This window comes from Osmerus eperlanus, chromosome 17 (assembly GCF_963692335.1).
Source record: "Osmerus eperlanus chromosome 17, fOsmEpe2.1, whole genome shotgun sequence".
Classification (NCBI taxonomy): Eukaryota; Metazoa; Chordata; class Actinopteri; order Osmeriformes; family Osmeridae; genus Osmerus; species Osmerus eperlanus.
Window position 1 is genome coordinate 6,988,845 of NC_085034.1, and position 17,476 is coordinate 7,006,320.

Below are 17,476 nucleotides of genomic sequence, written 5' to 3' on the forward strand. Positions count from 1 at the left end.
CATGTTTGAGCTGTTTCCCTGTTCCAACACATCTGATCAAAGTGAATGGGTTGGTAGCTGGCTTCTGCAGAGCTTGATAACAACACATTCATTTGAAGCAGGTGTGTTGGAGTCATTCTCCCTCTCTGTCTGCCCCTTCTCTTTCGAAAGAGAAGGGGCAGAGTTCAACCTCAGTTTACCTTAGGAGGACATGGGTAAACAAACTATTTAGGACTGTGACAAAGCTGGGTCGATTACAGATATCAATCAGGCTACATTTAAACCAGGTATGGCACCTATCTGTTGGTTTCATTGCAGTGCCTGAGTTGACATATTTGGCATTTTTTGCACATCTAAATCTCATCGAGGTGTGTCACAATCTCTATTTTGAATAGGCATAGTGAAAAAGTTGAGTCACTAATATGCTTCAGGACTTCGCTGCAAAATGATGTATTCATATTGTCCACTGGGGTAGGAACTCACCTCACCAATATGGCCGTTTGTTTGACCAAAAATGTTTTAGGGCTTATACTGGGTAGTTTCTTACTACTGAATTCGGAAGTAGATCAAAGCCGTGTGACCATGAGCTGCTTTCAAAACTTGCTACTCAATACGGTTCATTATATAAAATGTCTTAGTGAGTAGCCTATGTGAGCACAAGGCCAACTCAAATGGAGGCGACTAGATTATGTGTTGTTCATTTTGTGTCCGTTTTTATGACATTAACTCCGTCTCCGCAACTTTGGAAAACCATTCGCGGTCTCCGCTTGAGATCTCTGCACCGCTCATGTCTCGTTAAAACTGAGATGAAAAGTCAAATGAGGTAAATATTTCAAATGTCTTCAGAATTATTTTTTTTGGTGCTTATGTGCCTAACTTTGTTTGTACTTTGCAGCGCAGATGTAAGACGAGTGTTACAACTGTGCAACTTTGTTGCAAACAGGCTACAACAACGACCACAACACTAGCTTTTGGTAACGTGTGTGTTTTCTATTCCAATTTCCAGGAACTTCTTACAGTTTGGCGATCAAGCTTTTGAGCTTACATTTGACTGGTTTACCTCAATTAAGGACAGTCTTACACAGTAAGAGGATTAGAGCGGGCTAATTCGTGAGAGGTGATAATTGTCTGCAGTCCTTGAGATATCTGGTTACACTGGTTGTGAAGATGATTTGATTCGGCTCGTAAAGCTAGAAGATGAGACGGACCGCCTCGAGTTTTGTCACATGATCAAGTTTTTGAACAGACGTCAAAATCGTAGTGGTACCGACAACCGATAAAGACATACGCACTCAAACTCTGCGGCGGAAAGCTGGCTACACTGAACGAAGAAATGACACGATACTGACGGATACACAAATCGCTGTTCTGCGTTCAGTTATCAGGTAGCGTTTCTTAGCAATGCAAAGTGTTAGTTGTAAATTGTGTTTCTACCAGCAACGTAAATGGATTATATTAGCCTACTTGTCACTCGTAATATAAATGTGTCGATTTCATGTGCATCGTAGCTCCCCGGCCTTTAATAGCTATGTATCTAAGTTGTGTGCGGTGATACAGAATCGACATGCTTACCAGTGATCTGTTCTGTTTTGAACCGGCTCGACAAAGAAGCGTTTGAGTCGCTAGTGCGTGTGCGTTTAGCCAATGGAAGCTCTAAAGATACAGTCAATAGTATAGTATATGAGGGCCCCATAGAGTGTGTGACGTCCAATTGACAACTAGTGCTTCACGTGCGTTTTGTAGGAATCGTGAACTATTGTAGACTGATAAGATGTAGCTTGCACTAGCATTATTATGCACGGAAACAAAGCCACGATAACTATTCACTGTGTCCATGCATATGATTGAGTGTGGGTAGGAATGCTTGTTAGTCTGTCAGGCCAGCCATGAGAGCTGGTGCTGGATATTAATCATCACGCCATTTACTGTACCATAGTAGGGAGCATGTTGTTCAATATGGAGTAACCATGAACAGTACCCTACTGTCGGGGTTAAAAGGCAAAATAGTTTCATGCTCAAAATAGAATGGCATAACCCATCTGTGAGATGCTAAACTGCAGCAATTTTATTATTTTTAAGTAAATTAAACCAAACAAGCCCACATCTGTTAGGCACACATCCATAAAGACTGGGCTTGTTTGAGTTGACAATTTGAATAATTGCAGCTTTGGCTACGTGTCAGTGTGTGACAATCAGATAAAACCCTCAAACAATGGTCCAACGTCTGACACACACATGCAGATACACCCTCTCCAAATGTATGGGTGTGGTGTCACACTGCTGATTTAGTGGAAGAAATTGTTCTGGAATGGTTTTATAGGTCAATGAGTGGTCTACCGTGCTATGGTATTTTATGATATAACTACTGATAAGGATAAATTATTGTTTTATATCTACATTATAGCACACAGCCCGCTAGCACCATTATAACATCTGTTAACATATGCTAACATGCTACCTCCATGTCTGCTGTCTCCATCCAGGTTAGGACCGCAAGCTGAGCCTATGGAGGGAGGCAGCAAAGCGGGGTTGGAGGAGAGGCAGGGGCTGGTGCACAGGGCCACCAGTGGAGGAGGGGAGTCAGTGAGGGTGGAGCGGGGAAAGGAGGAAGAGGTGATTGTCCGACCCAAGGTTACTGACCACGACCAGGCCAGGAAGGGGAGCTCGTCGCGGTCGTCTCGTAAGAGCTTCCGTCTGGACTATCGTCTGGAGGAAGAGGTGACGCCGTCGGCCCGGGACCGCCACGGCCGTTTCCTCAACCCCTGGCCGGACTGGAGGTTCCCCTCGTATGGCACGCTGCTCTGCTTCTTCCTGCTGGACAAGGACAACAGCAACGTTCCGTCAGACAAGGATGTGAGTGCCATTCAAACAACAAACCCTCCCGTGTATAGGGGGCACCAACACCCGTCCTTAGACCATGGTCACAGGTGTCGGGATTCAAACCACAAACCCATAGGGTGCCTTGGCACCTGCCATTAGCTGCCTACCATTAGACCATGAGAATATAAAGTCTAGGACAGGGAGGGTCTTCATCAGGGATAGACTAGGGATGCCAGATCTTGCCAGGACTCTTTAGACATCAAACTAGGATAATACAGTGCACAGGAGGCATTGCTATGTCTCTGCTGGAAGGTGTGTGAGGATAATTATAATGATTATTTTGACGTTTTCATGTCCCCACCCTGTAAGTAGCTCCAGTGAGGCCGTCAGGTTGGAGCCTGTTTGAGTGCTCGAGAGCTCAGACAGGACTTGAAACATCCCAGAACATGTCACAGTTTGTCTGCTGTGGATAACAGCAGCTCTCATAGACAATGCTGGAAGACAGCCGAGCCGGACTCAAACCAGGGATTCCACACCCTGTCCGTCTGTGTCTGTCTTTGTCACTGTGTCTCTGTCTGTCTGTCATTTTCCTTCTCTGTCCCTTTCACTGTTTTTGTGTGTCTCTCTGTGTTCCTCTCTTTCTGTCTCGCTCGCTCTCTCTCTCTCTCTCTCCCCCAGCCATGCCAGGAACTCTTGCTCCCTGCTCCAGTAACAGTGAGAGTAATTATAACTGCAGCGTGTAAACCTAGATACCTCAAGGCTGGGGTTATGGCTGGTCTACTCTCACACACTTCCTTCCTCAAGTTCCTTCCTTCCTTTCATGACCTTTTCTCTCTGCTCCATTATATTAAAACTCATTATTTCTCTCTCTCTCCTCTTGCCCCCCCGCCCCAGGTTCTGGACAGTGAACTTCCTGTCGTGAAGCCCTACTTCCTCCAGAATCCTGAGCAGACAGGAGGGGCGGCACCTGGCATACGGGTGACCTGGCTAGGCCACGCCTCCGTCCTGGTGGAGATGGATGACCTGGTCATCCTGACCGACCCCATCTTCAGCCAGAGGGCCTCTCCGCTGCAGTTCCTGGGGCCCAAGCGCTTCCGGGGTCCCCCCTGCACGGTGGATCAACTCCCCAGGGTGGACGCTGTCCTCATCAGCCACACCCACTACGACCACCTGGACTTGGGCACCGTGACGGCGCTCAATGAGCGTTTTGGGAGCGAGCTGCGCTGGTTCGTGCCGCTGGGCCTCTTGGACTGGATGCAGAAGAACGGCTGCGAGAACGTGATCGAGCTGGACTGGTGGAAGGAGAACTGCGTGCCGGGCCATGACGACGTCACCTTCGTGTTCACGCCGGCACAGCACTGGTGCAAACGCACGCCCACGGACGACAACAAGGTTCTGTGGGGCAGCTGGTCCGTCCTCGGGCCCGGGGGCCGCTTCTTTTTCGCTGGAGACACGGGGTACTGCCCCGGCTTCCGGGAGATAGGACGCCGCTACGGACCCTTCGACCTGGCCGCCATCCCCATCGGAGCCTACCTGCCCAGGTATGAGGTATACATGGGTCTTGACTGGTGTGTGTGCCTGACTGGTGTGTGTGTGTGTGTGTGTGTGTGACGTATTTCTGACCGGTGTGTTGTCCCTCCAGAAACATGATGCGTAGTCAGCACGTGGACCCAGAGCAGGCTGTGCTCATCCACCAGGACATCCAAGCCAAACACTCCCTGGCCATCCACTGGGGAACCTTCGCCCTGGCCTACGAGGTGAGCATGGACCCAATACTCCGACACCCTGGCTCCATATCTAACTCCTGGCAGGAGCGAGAGGCTAAATGTCAGGGCAAGAGTCATCAATCACGCTTGGCTGAGTCCTTAGACAGCGACAGACACACACATACACCAGCAGCAGCAAGCTTCTCTCCTGGTGCCCGTAGAGACAAAGGTTAAAAGGTCTCTGACAGCCTGTGTGCGTGCTGAACACAAAGGAACACAAAGGTGGGATTGTTCAGGATTCACAATAGCAGTAGGAACACACTGGCATGGTTGGAATATTCTGAGGTGAATTAGGCCAATATGGTCTAAACGGCATTCAAAATCCTTTCTAAACCTGAAACATTTGCTTGACCAAGACAGACCTAGCTGGGAGCTAAAGGCTAGCGTCTCTCCCCCTACTCCATCTTCTTTCTATGTGATTCTCCTTCTGTCTGTCTCCCTTTTTCTCTCTACTCTCCCTTTTATCTCTCTTTCCCTCTCTCAGTATTACCTAGAGCCTCCAGTCAAGCTGAGGGAGGCTATGGAGAAGAAAGGGTTAAATGTGGACACCTTCTTCACCCTCAATCACGGAGAGTCCCGAGTGATCAGTACAGAGGAAGAAGTCTTTGAATCATTGGAAGAATTGCCCCAAATCGAACCCCTTTGAAGTGGACTCAGGAAGTGTGTGCATGAAGAGTCTAAACACCTTCTTGGGAGATTTGACTGCTGTATGCTGTTGGACAATAGCTCTAACCTGCTGTCTGATTGGCCGGTCCATTGATCTTCCTGTCAAATCTTCTTGAGATTGTGTGTTGCTTGCAGAGGTGCTCACGGGGACTGCACTGTGGGTGTTAATCCTCTCCATGTCAGAAGGATCCTGAATCAGACAGAATTCACTTATTCAGACAGATGGCTCACTGATTCAGATGGATGATTCATCTGAATCACTGCATCCTCTGTTTCCCTCCTTCAGTGACTCTCCAAATGCCAAATGTCAAACGTCTGGTTTGTAATCAGTTAGAGATTAATGAACAGTCTGTTCTATCACTGGGCTGTTCTCACATTTGCTGAATGAAAAATTAATAATTTTATTGAAATGCACATCTATGTTCTTGTATAAACTGTAATACATATTGCGAATATGGATCTTTTTGTTTTCTATTTTTGACACTGGACAAGGCTAGACTTGGCTGGCTCTAAGTTGGTTTCCAGGAACAATTTGAAGAATGTTTGATCCTATTAGTTGGCTTGGTAACGGAAAAGGAGAGTGGTATTGAGTTTAAACAGCATTCTAGAACAATCAAGCATATTCTGGAACATGGGCTAATGCTCAGTGTTCTGGAACTTCAGATTGTTTCATCCCCTTACGGTAAGGGGATGAAACAATCGGAAGGTCCTTACCGGAGGGATGTACAGTTAGGTCCATAAATATTTGGACATTGACACAATTTATCATTTTGGCTCTGTATACCACCACAATGGATTTGAAATGAAACAATCAAGATGTGCTTTAAGTGCAGACTTTCAGCTTTAATTTCAGGGTATTTACATCCAAATCAGGTGAACGGTGTAGGAATTACAATACATTTTATATGTGGCCCCCCCCTTTTTAAGGGACCAAAAGTAATTGGACAATTGGCTGCTCAGCTGTTCCATGGCCAGGTGTATGTTATTCCCTCATGGGAGTTCGTTATTTCATTGACAAGGAGCAGATAAAAGGTCTAGAGTTCATTTCAAGTATGGTATTTGTGTTTGGAATCTGTTGCTGTCAACTCTCAATATGAAGTCCAAAGAGCTGTCACCATCAGTGAAGCAAGCCATCGTTAGGCTGAAAAATCAAAACAAACCTATCAGAGAGATAGCAAAAATATTAGGTGTGGCTCAATCAACTGTTTGGTACATTCTTAAAAAGAAAGAACGCACTGGTGAGCTCAGCAACACCAAAAGACCCGGAAGACCACGGAAAAAAACTGTGGTGGATGACAGAAGAATTCTTTCTGTCAAGTCAAAAATTAAGAGAAGACTTCACCAGAGTAAATACAGAGGGTTCACCACAAGATGTAAACCATTGGTGAGTCTCAAAACAGGAAGACCAGATTAGAGTTTGCCAAAAAACATCTAAAAGAGCCTGTACAGTTCTGGAACAACATCCTATGGACAGATGAGACCAAGATCAACTTGTACCAGAATGATGGGAAGAGAAGAGTATGGAGAAGGGAAGGAACTGCTCATGATCCAAAGCATACCACCTCATCAGTGAAGCATGGTGGAGGTAGTGTTATGGCGTGGGCATGTATGGCTGCCAATGGAACTGGTTCCCTTGTATTTATCGATGATGTGACTGCTGACAAAAGCAGTAGGATGAATTCTGAAGTGTTTCTGGCAATATTATCTGCTCAGATTCAGCCAAATGCTTCAGAACTCATAGGACGGCGCTTCACAGTGCAGATGGACAATGACCCGAAGCATACTGCGAAAGCAACCAAAGAGTTTTTTAAGGCAAAGAAGTGGAATGTTCTGCAATGGCCAAGTCAATCACCTGACCTAAATCCAATTGAGCATGCATTTCACTTGCTAAAGACAAAACTGAAGGGAAAATGCCCCAAGAACAAGCAGGAACTGAAGACAGTTGCAGTAGAGGCCTGGCAGAGCATCACCAGGGACGAACCCCAGCGTCTGGTGATGTCTATGGGTTCCAGACTTCAGGCTGTCATTGACTGCAAAGGATTTGCAACCAAGTATTAAAAGTGACAATTAGATTTATGATTATGTTAGTTTGTCCAATTATTTTTGGTCCCTTAAAAAGGGGGGGGGGCACATATAAAATGTGTTGTAATTCCTACACCGTTCACCTGATTTGGATGTAAATACCCTGAAATTAAAGCTGAAAGTCTGCACTTAAAGCACATCTTGATTGTTTCATTTCAAATCCATTGTGGTGGTATACAGAGCCAAAATGATGAAAATTGTGTCAATGTCCAAATATTTATGGACCTAACTGTAGGTAGAGAAGATGAGGGGGAAAAAAGACAATTCTGTAGGAAATGCAATTTAATTTTTTAATAACATCATTCCTCAGATAAAAATGCAATGTTACAGGAATATACATTAGAGATTAATTTAAAACTTGCTTTTCAAGGACCATACAGTCTAAATATATTTTTTCTTTACTGGTAGCGTGCGTTATAAGCAAGACCACTCTGTCACCAAAGACAGACTGACAGTTACAGATACAAACTGTACATCACCTATGTACAAATAAACTTTTTGTTTGCTTTTTATTTCATTTTTATTGAAAATAGGAGTAGAAAAAGTGATTGAATATTCTTATTCATTTATTGTATTCTTTCCCTTTCTAAAATCTAAAATCAAAGAATGAAACAAACGCAGAAAAAGAAGAGCAGTTTTTCAGTTACAAAGTAAAGAAGAGAGAGTGGGGGAAGGAGGGGTGGGGGTTGTGTAATTTAAGGAGACCCATGCAGAGCTCTTATTCTGACAAGACAGGTTAACTCGTAACGTGGGACCAATGTCACTCGGCAACCCCACAGCCAACCCCGTACTCCCAACATGGAGGTCAGGGGTCAGACACCCAGCTTGAAGGAACTCTGTTACAAAATGGCCACCAGCCTGTCTCCATAGCTACCAGAAGCACGATATACTGTAACACTATCTCAAAGTTTTGTCCATAAATAGTGCTGATATTAAATACTACATTTAACAGTAGCGCCACTACTAAATATTACAACAGATAGTTGGTCTTGGTGTGAAACTGAGAATAGCTCCTTTCAAAAGAAATACAACGCAAGAGAGACTAAACATTTGTAAAAGATAGATCTTTGATCCTTCAACTAGTCCTTAGATTCCTGTGAATGATCAATCAGCCATATCATTGATTCTTAGGGTATTGATGAAGACCAGTGTGGATATATTGATCCCCTTTACTATCCACCTGTCTGATCTGGACCACAATTACATAATATTGATCCAAAATAAATCTGTAATAATCAGTCAATAAATAAGTCATTGATCGCTCCTTATTCTCTGAGATGCATAAAGTTACACCACTACGGGCCAGCACTGAATCAAAATCTGAAATAAACCTAACTTTATAATGGAATACCAAAACATTGAAACAAAGCAGTCCAACGATCCTCAATAAAGTTTGCACATATTGTATGGATCTGGTGCGCTTGCGATAACGACTGTATCAAAATATGTTTTGTGTTCCATGTAGAATATGGAACCCTGGCGTGGAACACGAATCATTCAAGATGAAAAAATTAGACTTATTCATCTATCGGGAAGAGAGGCAGAGACAGAGGAAGGGAGATGGTCAGGATTCAACCAATCAACATCATCTACTAGACAGCAGCTAAACAAAGCCTTTGGGGACAGAATTTTCATTTGCACGTTTTCCTGAAGTGACCTGTCCTCTCCATGTCTCCGAGGAGACGGTGTCACACTAAACTACTGGTCTACGTGCAAACAGGGACCTCCTCCAGGATTCTGCCTTCTCTGCATAATTATTAAAAAGATGATGCGGATATTGATGACAATAATGGTCAGGCGTGATAATAATCATTAACTAACAGTCGTTGAAAAAAGATCCTCCTAGGAAAGGTGCTTCTGAAGGTGCTACACTAATACGGTGTGTGTGCGCGCGTGGAAACTGTTGATCACATATCTAGGTGGTCTATTTCTAGACTGACCAACCCCTGCAGCATTAGTGGATCCCGTCAGTCAAACGCTCATTTCAAGTTCAAAGGTGAAGGGTAAGGACACAGCCGCATGCTTCTATGTGACTAGAGCATGCATCAACATTCACCCGCACACCCCCATTATGATGTGCAACAGAGAGACACAAAACAAACTTTCAGAAAAGAAAGGTGGGCTTTCTAGTGTATGTGGAGGATCCTGGGTCTAAGCTATAGAGAGATAGCTAGATAGTCAGTAAGAGAACCAGAAACCCTGTCCAGAGAGCTGCTCTTCCAGATAATTCAGTCTGCTGGTGTCCTGGATGTCTGACATTACTCAGCTGCTAAAGTACGCCCTTCCTGTGACTCCTCAATACATTAAAACATGTTTTTTTATTTATTATTTAAATCAAAAGTCATTTTACTCCAGTTTCCTTCATCATAAATACAAATTTAACAATCTGATATAGATATATCTGTATATGACATCTAAAATAGAAAACGTTAATATGCATTCTTAACTATTCTGTTTTTTCTCACCTAAAAGCCTGCACAGAGGTGCAGATAATATGGAATGCCAATTCAGTCAATAGTAAATACATAAATATGCCTTATCAATAAAAATGAGGCCAATACATATCTAAACATTAAAATAAATGTAAATATATAAATTTAAATGAGTCAATATAGTAAAAAAAAAAAAGTGTTTCGAAATAAAGATTTTCAAAGGACTACTTAAAACATTTTCAGCTGACTTTCATTTCACAATGCCATAACATTTATTTTCAGTTTTCTTATTCAAATGAATGGGGAATGGTCAAATCGCAAAATCGGTGTTCTCCAGGTAAACTTAGCTAGCAAGCCGACACAATTTGTTTAACGTCTGTGATAAATTTTAAGGGTATTATGAAATAAATGTGGCATTATGAACTAAACGTAATTGGAAATCTATAAAAGTAGTTCTTTGAACAACATTCTTTTAAAACAAAAAACTATTTATTTATTGTACTATACCAATTCATTACATATTTATTGCCTCATTTATGTCAAGATTAATTTAATAGGCATATTTATTTATTTAATATTGACTAAAATGGCATTCCATAAGATAATGGCTGTAAAATGTCAGAAGGTGATGTTCCTGCGCTTTTGAGAAAGAGAAGGTAATGGCTAATGGTGAACCTACATAAGAATTTACCCTGGGAAAGAAGGAAAATAAAGTTTATATTCAAAATAGTCGTCTTAAAATATGTCTGTCTAGATCAAAGGGATCAACAGCAATTCATTTACAAGAAAATAGAACATGTGTGTCTGAACTAAAATGATAGAACTAGAATGAGGACGCAGATCAGAATTGTGGGATTACTGTGACAAATTCCAGGACAAACAGGAAGTCAACCAGATATCTTCCTTAACTCAATCCTTCATAACACCTCATATCGCCTGAAAAGTAGATCATTGGCCACCAAAACAACAATACTTCCTAGTCCTTGTCCAATCATATTCCTCCCCACATTTTATCAATCCTACCTTTTATAAAAATATTATTAACTAATCACAATCCTTCCTCCTTCAGAATAAGATAAGCTACATATTTAGCTGCTATCATTTTAAAAGCACAGGGAGAACCTTCAGAGGTTCTGTTGTGAAAACCCTTTTTTTTTTGGTTCTGTGTTCCAGGAAGTTTCTGGACGACTTGTTGATCTGGTTCAGTTACTAGGAGGACACTCCTGATGCTACACATCGTCCCATTGATACATGCAACAACAGATGGAAAATAAACCTCCTTAAACTATCATTAAACCGTATATTTATGGCGATACAACATCTGGCTGGATGAACTTCCCTTTCTGTCAATATCTGGCTGTGTTTCCAACATCTCAAATGTAGCTAACAAACAACAAAGTCTACACCAAGACAATATATGGATGTCAACATTGCACATCAATACTTGTAGTCAACCAATGACAGTGTGCACTACAGTACCCACAAGGCTTAGCTTGGATACTACACTGAAGAGAATGACCACGCTTCCTGATTAAACACTAAAGCAGATTATTTAAAACACAACGGCTTTGGCAGCAATACTATATAGTGTAGGTAGGTTCTGTGTGTGGCCCTGTCTTCAATACTGTCCCTGTAACTTGATTCAATCAAGCACACCTGCGGCATCCCTTACATGCTAAAACACAATCAGTTACCCCACCAGCCAACACCCAAGCCACCTTCACAATAAACGTCCTGTGAATCCACAAAATACACCCCCCATCCCTAAATTTAAACAAAGTCAACAAGAAAGTTGAGGCTTAAGTAGGGACACAGTTTAAATAGATTACATTATTCTCTTATAGTACTGAAAGTCTGGACAACAAACATCTTAATGGGTACAATCTTATATCATACCAGTAAATCTATGGATATATATATTCTTTATATGGTTTATAAAAAATATACAATCATTGCCAGTTGAACCTCAACATCCATCCCTTATGTCCACGTATCCTTGTGAAGGACCAGGAAAGGAAGTCAAAGCCTGACACGCCAGCCAACCAACTGAGCTCAGCACCGTCCAACCACACAGACGACCTCACCAGTCCTCTGGATTGTCAGTATATAGAATCATTTAGACTTACATTTCTCTACTTTGTATAATACTCTATGTTGTGGGATTAGACTTTCTAAAGGATTCCACACCATGCACAAAAAAGGCCAACAAGTTTCCTCACGTAGACAGCGCTGCAGTGTTCTTGACCCTCTGTTTGGCTGATCAATAAACACATCAATCAAATTCCCAATCCTCCAATAAATCAGCTGCCTAAACAATAAGCATCTCTAACTCATCTTAGAGCCCTGTGATTGGTAGATCTGTCGAGGGGGAAAGTTAAAATACTCAGGCAGGAAGTGATGTATGCTCAGCTTGGTGTATGTAGAGGGTGATGGAGGGATGGTGATGGAGAGATGGTGAAGGAGAGGGATGGAGGAGGGAACCGAAGTGCAAAAAAAGAGGGAGGAGGAAAGAAGGAGTGGGAGAGCGTGCAAAGAAAAAAGGGAGGAGAGCGGGAGCAAAGAGTTCAGAGACAAAAGGTGACAGGAGACCAACTAAAAGACGGAAACTGACAGATGAACACAAGATATGCAAAATCTGTTCCCAAACACACGTGCACTGTACTGCAGGCACAGCACTTTCCTCTTATATTTTCCTCTGTAGTAGGAACCACCACGCACTCCCCAATGTTTATTTACATAAAAATAGATATAGAATAGAGCTACGCGGACCTCTGTATCTGAGATACCTTGCCTGTTTAAAAACCTTGCCTGATTTAAAACCTTTCTGTCAACAGAAGCAAAATTTGTCGCAATGAAATGTTAAAATGATTATCATGCAACAATGGTGTCAAGTTGTCTTTTCACTTGAATAACGAAGAGTGGATGGATTATACAGATCAAATAGATGGAGTCCTGGAAATAGATATACATCTTACCCTAGTCAGAAATGCACCTGAATTCAAGTAGAACAGGCTTCTTCAATATAAACAACTGCAATTTAACAAACAGAAAAAAACATCTGAATATATTATAATATGTGATATCATTTTCTCTTTTCAATTCTGTACAACTATATATTCTTTATGAACCTTGTTTTTTTTACAGTCCTAGTTATTGCATTGTTTTTGCATATCTTGTGGAATTCAAACACACCCCCACTCATCCCAGAGGAAATTCTACAGCCGCAGTATAACAGACAGCCTGCAACACCGATCCACTCCTTAAGGGGGTGCCACCAGCTATGGATATCCTCCTACAGGCTCGAAGCCACAAACCACAGAGGAAGCAGGGGACACTTGGAGTATGTCCAAGCTGTTAGGCTTCTAATGAGAGCTATATGAATCTACTGCAGGTGATGATTTGTGAGCGAAATAACTTTCTCTCGAGGGAGGGTGTCTGTGTGTGTGTGTGTGTACGTGTGTTGGAGCAAAAACATGTTCTCTCATTCACTAGCTTGGTATATTTTGACAGTGGAGTGTATGATTTAGTGTAAACATTCTTTGCCAGCTAGCTAGAACAAACGTGTGAGGAGGGCAGGAGAGGTGTGGCAGACAACAGACACACACACACACACACACTAAGATTAGACTCTGTATGAGGCCTGTTCAGGACATTGTTTTGGAGAAAGATATAGTAGATTTTGAGATCTTAACTGAAATTCAGAAATGCATGCCAGGCAGGGTGACCTGTTTGAGCAGCCAATGGTCTTACACTGAACACAGACGGAAATGCAGCCGGTAGAACCTGCTTTCAATCCCCACACTCATCAAACACTACTGCGCTGTCCTTTCTGGCACACTGCAAACCCTCAGTCCATGACTGACAGTGGAGGAACATGACATCGGAAAGTCCATGACTGACAGTGGAGGAACATGACATCGGAAAGTCCATGACTGACAGTGGAGGAACATGACATCGGAAAGTCCATGACTGACAGTGGAGGAACATGACATCGGAAAGTCCATGACTGACAGTGGAGGAGCATGACATCGGAAAGTCCATGACTGACAGTGGAGGAACATGACATCAGAAAGATGATCATGATAACAACTACGACTGTGACCGACCAGCATTGAAAATCAAAGTTTTTGAAATGTAACTCATTTGCAAAGTACAGAAGAAGTCTAAACTCAGGGTTCCATGGACGTTGAACTACAGCAGCGCGGGCACTACAACTCCTCAACACACCATTTGCATAATAGAGCTTTGAGACAGTATGAAAGAATGAGTGTGTGTGTGAACCAGTGTACATGCATGTAGGGACCAGCACAGCATAAACTGTTGCTGGCAATGAAGGGTAATAATACTAAAACATCTTGTATTTTTAGCCCTACAGTATGAACTGCAACAAAGTGGTATGACCTGATGTTGGTCACCTTGCTAATGGAACCGGACCGCCTAACTCACACACGCACACAAACGCACTCTCCTCACATGCACACACACACACCCTCCTCACACACTCCCTCCCTTCTGTTTGAGAAGGGGAAGTGTGCATGGAGCGTGCATTTGTGTGCGTGTGAGGGGTTAGGGGTGAGGGGTTCCTAGAATGTAACACCAGGATTTCCGAGTTAGAACTAAGTGTAGGAAAACGATCCACACACGGTGACATACACAGTGCCGATATGGGAGTTGTTTGTGCAGTAAGCAGGTGTATTCTGATTTGTCCAACAACTGTGTGTCCTGGCTTGTCGAGGCTGTGTGTGTGAGTGTGTGCTGGTTTTCCAGTGATCCTGATTTAGTCTGGTGTGTGTGGAGGGGGGGGAAAGGGGCTAGGAGAAGCCTGACCAACCTCAGTAGATCACTATTCAGAACTACAACCATGAAGCATCAGAAGAACACCAAGCTGTGGAAGCATGCCCGTCGGTGGTTTACCTGCAGGGGGCGATATCACACACAACACACCATACTTATGCTACCTTAAATTGAACCGTTTAGGCATAAATCTGCTTTTTGTAGAACAGCAAATACATATTTCACCCACTCCAAAAAAATACACACTTCACCCCCAGGGATAAAATAAATAAATAAATAATTACAATCTGATAAAGGTGCATACTGATAGAGAGACTCCCACTGAGTTATACATTACACAGACACACTCACACGCACACACACATACTACATCCTGCCCTAACCACTGGGCTGGATACTTAATTTTCTTAAATCTCCTAAAAAAAATAAACAAAGCAAAAATACAGAAGGAGAAACAGCACCCTGGCATGTGCACACCAAAAGATACAAAATAAAGATAAATTAATAAACATCATGAAAATCTATCATTATGGAGAGCAAGTGTTGCACATTGCTCAGGGGTGGCAGTAAACGGTGTGGTCTGTTGTGGGGGGGGGGGGGGGGGGCGTGTCTGTGTCGAGCTGTTCTCTGAACGCCGCTTGGCCATCACGTCAATGACTAATGTAGTAGAGAAGGGGGGATAGGGTTGCAGTCTTAATCTCCGTTATATCTGTCCATCAGAGTACCCTCTTCCATCTCTGTGTCCTCTTCCTTGTCATCCCTGTCTCTCCACACTCCTCCGCAAGCCATGCCACAGAGGAACCTGAAAGCTTCATAACTAAACCAAAATCGACGCAGATATGTCAACAAGGAGGGGCAGCAGGGGGGGTTGCCGTCTCTGTGATGGAACAGCCTTACACAGCTCCGCCCAGTTCGTGTTTTAACAGGAAACGGCTGCACGTGATAGGCAGACGTTAAACAGAGAAGGAAGAGGATTGGTGGAGGAGGAGGAGGAGAGGTGGGGGTTTGTGGCAGGACAGCTGAAGTTGACTGGCAGTTCCAGGATGTCTCTTGCCCTATGTTGGTTTCCTGTTGGCCAGTGTCTCTGTTTCATATCCCCATGGTTATACTGGCTGAAGGTACATCTGTTAAAGTCTTCCCCGGCTAGCTGTGCCCTCCTCCAAGGTTCCCTGTGGAACTAGCCGAGTTCAGCAGCCCGGTCGTGAGGGCTATCGCGGAGCTCTGGTGTGAGGCCCAGCATGGAGCTCTGGTGTGAGGAGTATCGCGGAGCTCTGGTGTGAGGCCCAGAATGGAGCTCTGGTGTGAGGACTATCGTGGAGCTCTGGTGTGAGGCCCAGAATGGAGCTCTGGTGTGAGGACTATCGTGGAGCTCTGGTGTGAGGCCCAGCATGGAGCTCTGGACTGTGGCCAAATGAGTTGCTCTGCCAACGGCACCATGTAATGTCATGACACCTGGCCAGCAACCCAGAGTAATGACCTCGGACTCCGCCCCTGCTTGCACTGTGGGAAGGTCCAGTACCTTACACCCATCTGCCAGGCAGCCAGTGGAACAGAACAACACTTTTGTATTTTCTCTTTCGTCATTTCCTCTCTTTTTCTTCCCTCTCTCATCTCCACGGTTCAAGGATGTGAGAACTGTGAGGCACTTTAGAGACACACCCAGATACATGCGTTAGTTAACACACACAACTGTGTACACACACACGCACAAACACACGTACACACTCACAGAGAAAGAAATCCTCCTTCCAGGTGTATAAAAGATGGAGATCACCGGGTCTGATCTGATAGTTTGTGCCTTTGGCCACCATGGCGCCTCCGGCAGAGAGAGACAGAAAGAGAGAGACTGTGTGTGTGTGTGTGTTTCGAAGGAGGGCTGGCGGACACAGAGATAGCCACAACACTGTGCTGCTTATGTCACTGCTGATGTCACCGCCGCGGAGGCCACGACTACAAGCTCGTCACGCACTCCATGTCCTCGTCCTCCACCAATAGCGTGCTGTTCCTCCGCTCTCCTCCCGCCCCCCAGTGCTGCAGCCCCATCTCCCCTCCTTCCTCCTCTTCCTCCGCCTCGCCGGGAGGCGTGACGGCCCCCAGGAGCTCCTCCCTCTCGCCCTCCGTCGCCACGGGGACGGCGTCGTCGGCGTCCCCTTCCCCGGCCGCGTGGCTGCGGTGCATGTAGGGGAGCAGGTTGCCGTTGGGCTGGCTGGTGCCGTTCAGGATGTTGTCGGCGGCGCTCTCCATCTCCTCGATGGTCATGTCGCACGCGTCCGCCAGCTCCTGCTTCGTCACCTCGATGAAGGAGGGGTCCTGAGCGAAGCGGCCCAGACCCTCGGATATCAACACCTTGGGGGAGGAGAGACCGACAGGGGGGTGAGGAGAGGAGGAGAGGGAGACGGAGAGGAGACAAGGGGAGGGAGACGGAGAGGAGAGGAGGAGAGGGAGACGGAGAGGAGACAAGGGGAGGGAGACGGAGAGAGGCAGACGGGGCGGGAGAGAGAGAGAGGATGAGAATGGATGGAGAGAACTACATAGAGAAAGGAGTGAGCGCGCGAGGGGATGAAACGGCAAGGGACGGGGAGATGCGGAGGGGGGGGGGAACAGAGAGAAAAGAGGAACAGAGCAAGAGGGAGAAGTGGTGAGAGGGGAAAAGGGAGGGAGACGGGAACACTCACCGCCTCCACCAGGCTCCCGGCGCTGCCGTGTGACGGCGAGGCGGCGTCCTTGCAGGTCACAGAGGGGACCGTGAGCGACACCGGCCGCGGCGGCCGCTGGCTGGCCACGCCCCCTCCCGCCCTGAGCGTGGGGCCCAGGGTGGGGCCGTCACTGTACCACGGTCCACAGTTGACCGAAGGAAGGCTACTGTTCAGCTTCTCGTAAGACCCCGCCCCTTCTAGCCGCAGGGAGGGGACTCTCTGGTAGTGGGTTGGGCCTCCC

General features: G+C 45.0%; 2 protein-coding genes across 3 annotated transcripts in view; one reads left to right on the forward strand and one right to left on the reverse strand.

Annotated features, from left to right (window-relative positions):
• The first annotated feature begins 527 nt into the window (after window positions 1-527).
• napepld (N-acyl phosphatidylethanolamine phospholipase D) lies at window positions 528-7,823 on the forward strand. Of its 2 annotated transcripts, none has more exons than XM_062482644.1 (6): window positions 528-802; window positions 2,463-2,832; window positions 3,694-4,340; window positions 4,442-4,556; window positions 5,050-5,964; window positions 7,555-7,823. In XM_062482644.1, exons 1-5 carry the CDS (start codon window positions 651-653, stop codon window positions 5,209-5,211), a joined length of 1,446 nt encoding a protein of 481 aa, XP_062338628.1. In that variant the 5' UTR covers window positions 528-650; the 3' UTR covers window positions 5,212-5,964; window positions 7,555-7,823. The 2 variants fall into 2 exon arrangements, with proteins under 2 accessions (XP_062338628.1, XP_062338629.1); XM_062482645.1 differs by lacking the exon at window positions 528-802 and adding an exon at window positions 1,083-1,364.
• Window positions 7,824-10,051: 2,228 nt separating this feature from the next.
• cacna1c (calcium channel, voltage-dependent, L type, alpha 1C subunit) overlaps window positions 10,052-17,476 on the reverse strand; it is a 90,421-nt gene continuing 82,996 nt past the window's right edge. Inside the window, 2 exon segments of the mRNA XM_062483648.1 lie at window positions 10,052-16,885; window positions 17,215-17,476. The exon segment at window positions 17,215-17,476 is cut by the window's right edge and continues 101 nt beyond it. Of these exon segments, the coding sequence (XP_062339632.1) occupies window positions 16,490-16,885; window positions 17,215-17,476 (658 nt within the window). The 3' untranslated portion in view covers window positions 10,052-16,489.

Excerpts from the sequence above, each read along its gene's own strand:
- napepld (XM_062482644.1), top strand. The coding sequence starts at position 651 with ATGGAGGCGACTAGATTATGTGTTGTTCATTTTGTGTCCGTTTTTATG. Across the intron at positions 803-2,462 it reads GAGATGAAAAGTCAAATGAG|GTTAGGACCGCAAGCTGAGC; the intron begins GTAAATATTTCA and ends GTCTCCATCCAG. Across the intron at positions 4,341-4,441 it reads ATCGGAGCCTACCTGCCCAG|AAACATGATGCGTAGTCAGC; the intron begins GTATGAGGTATA and ends TTGTCCCTCCAG.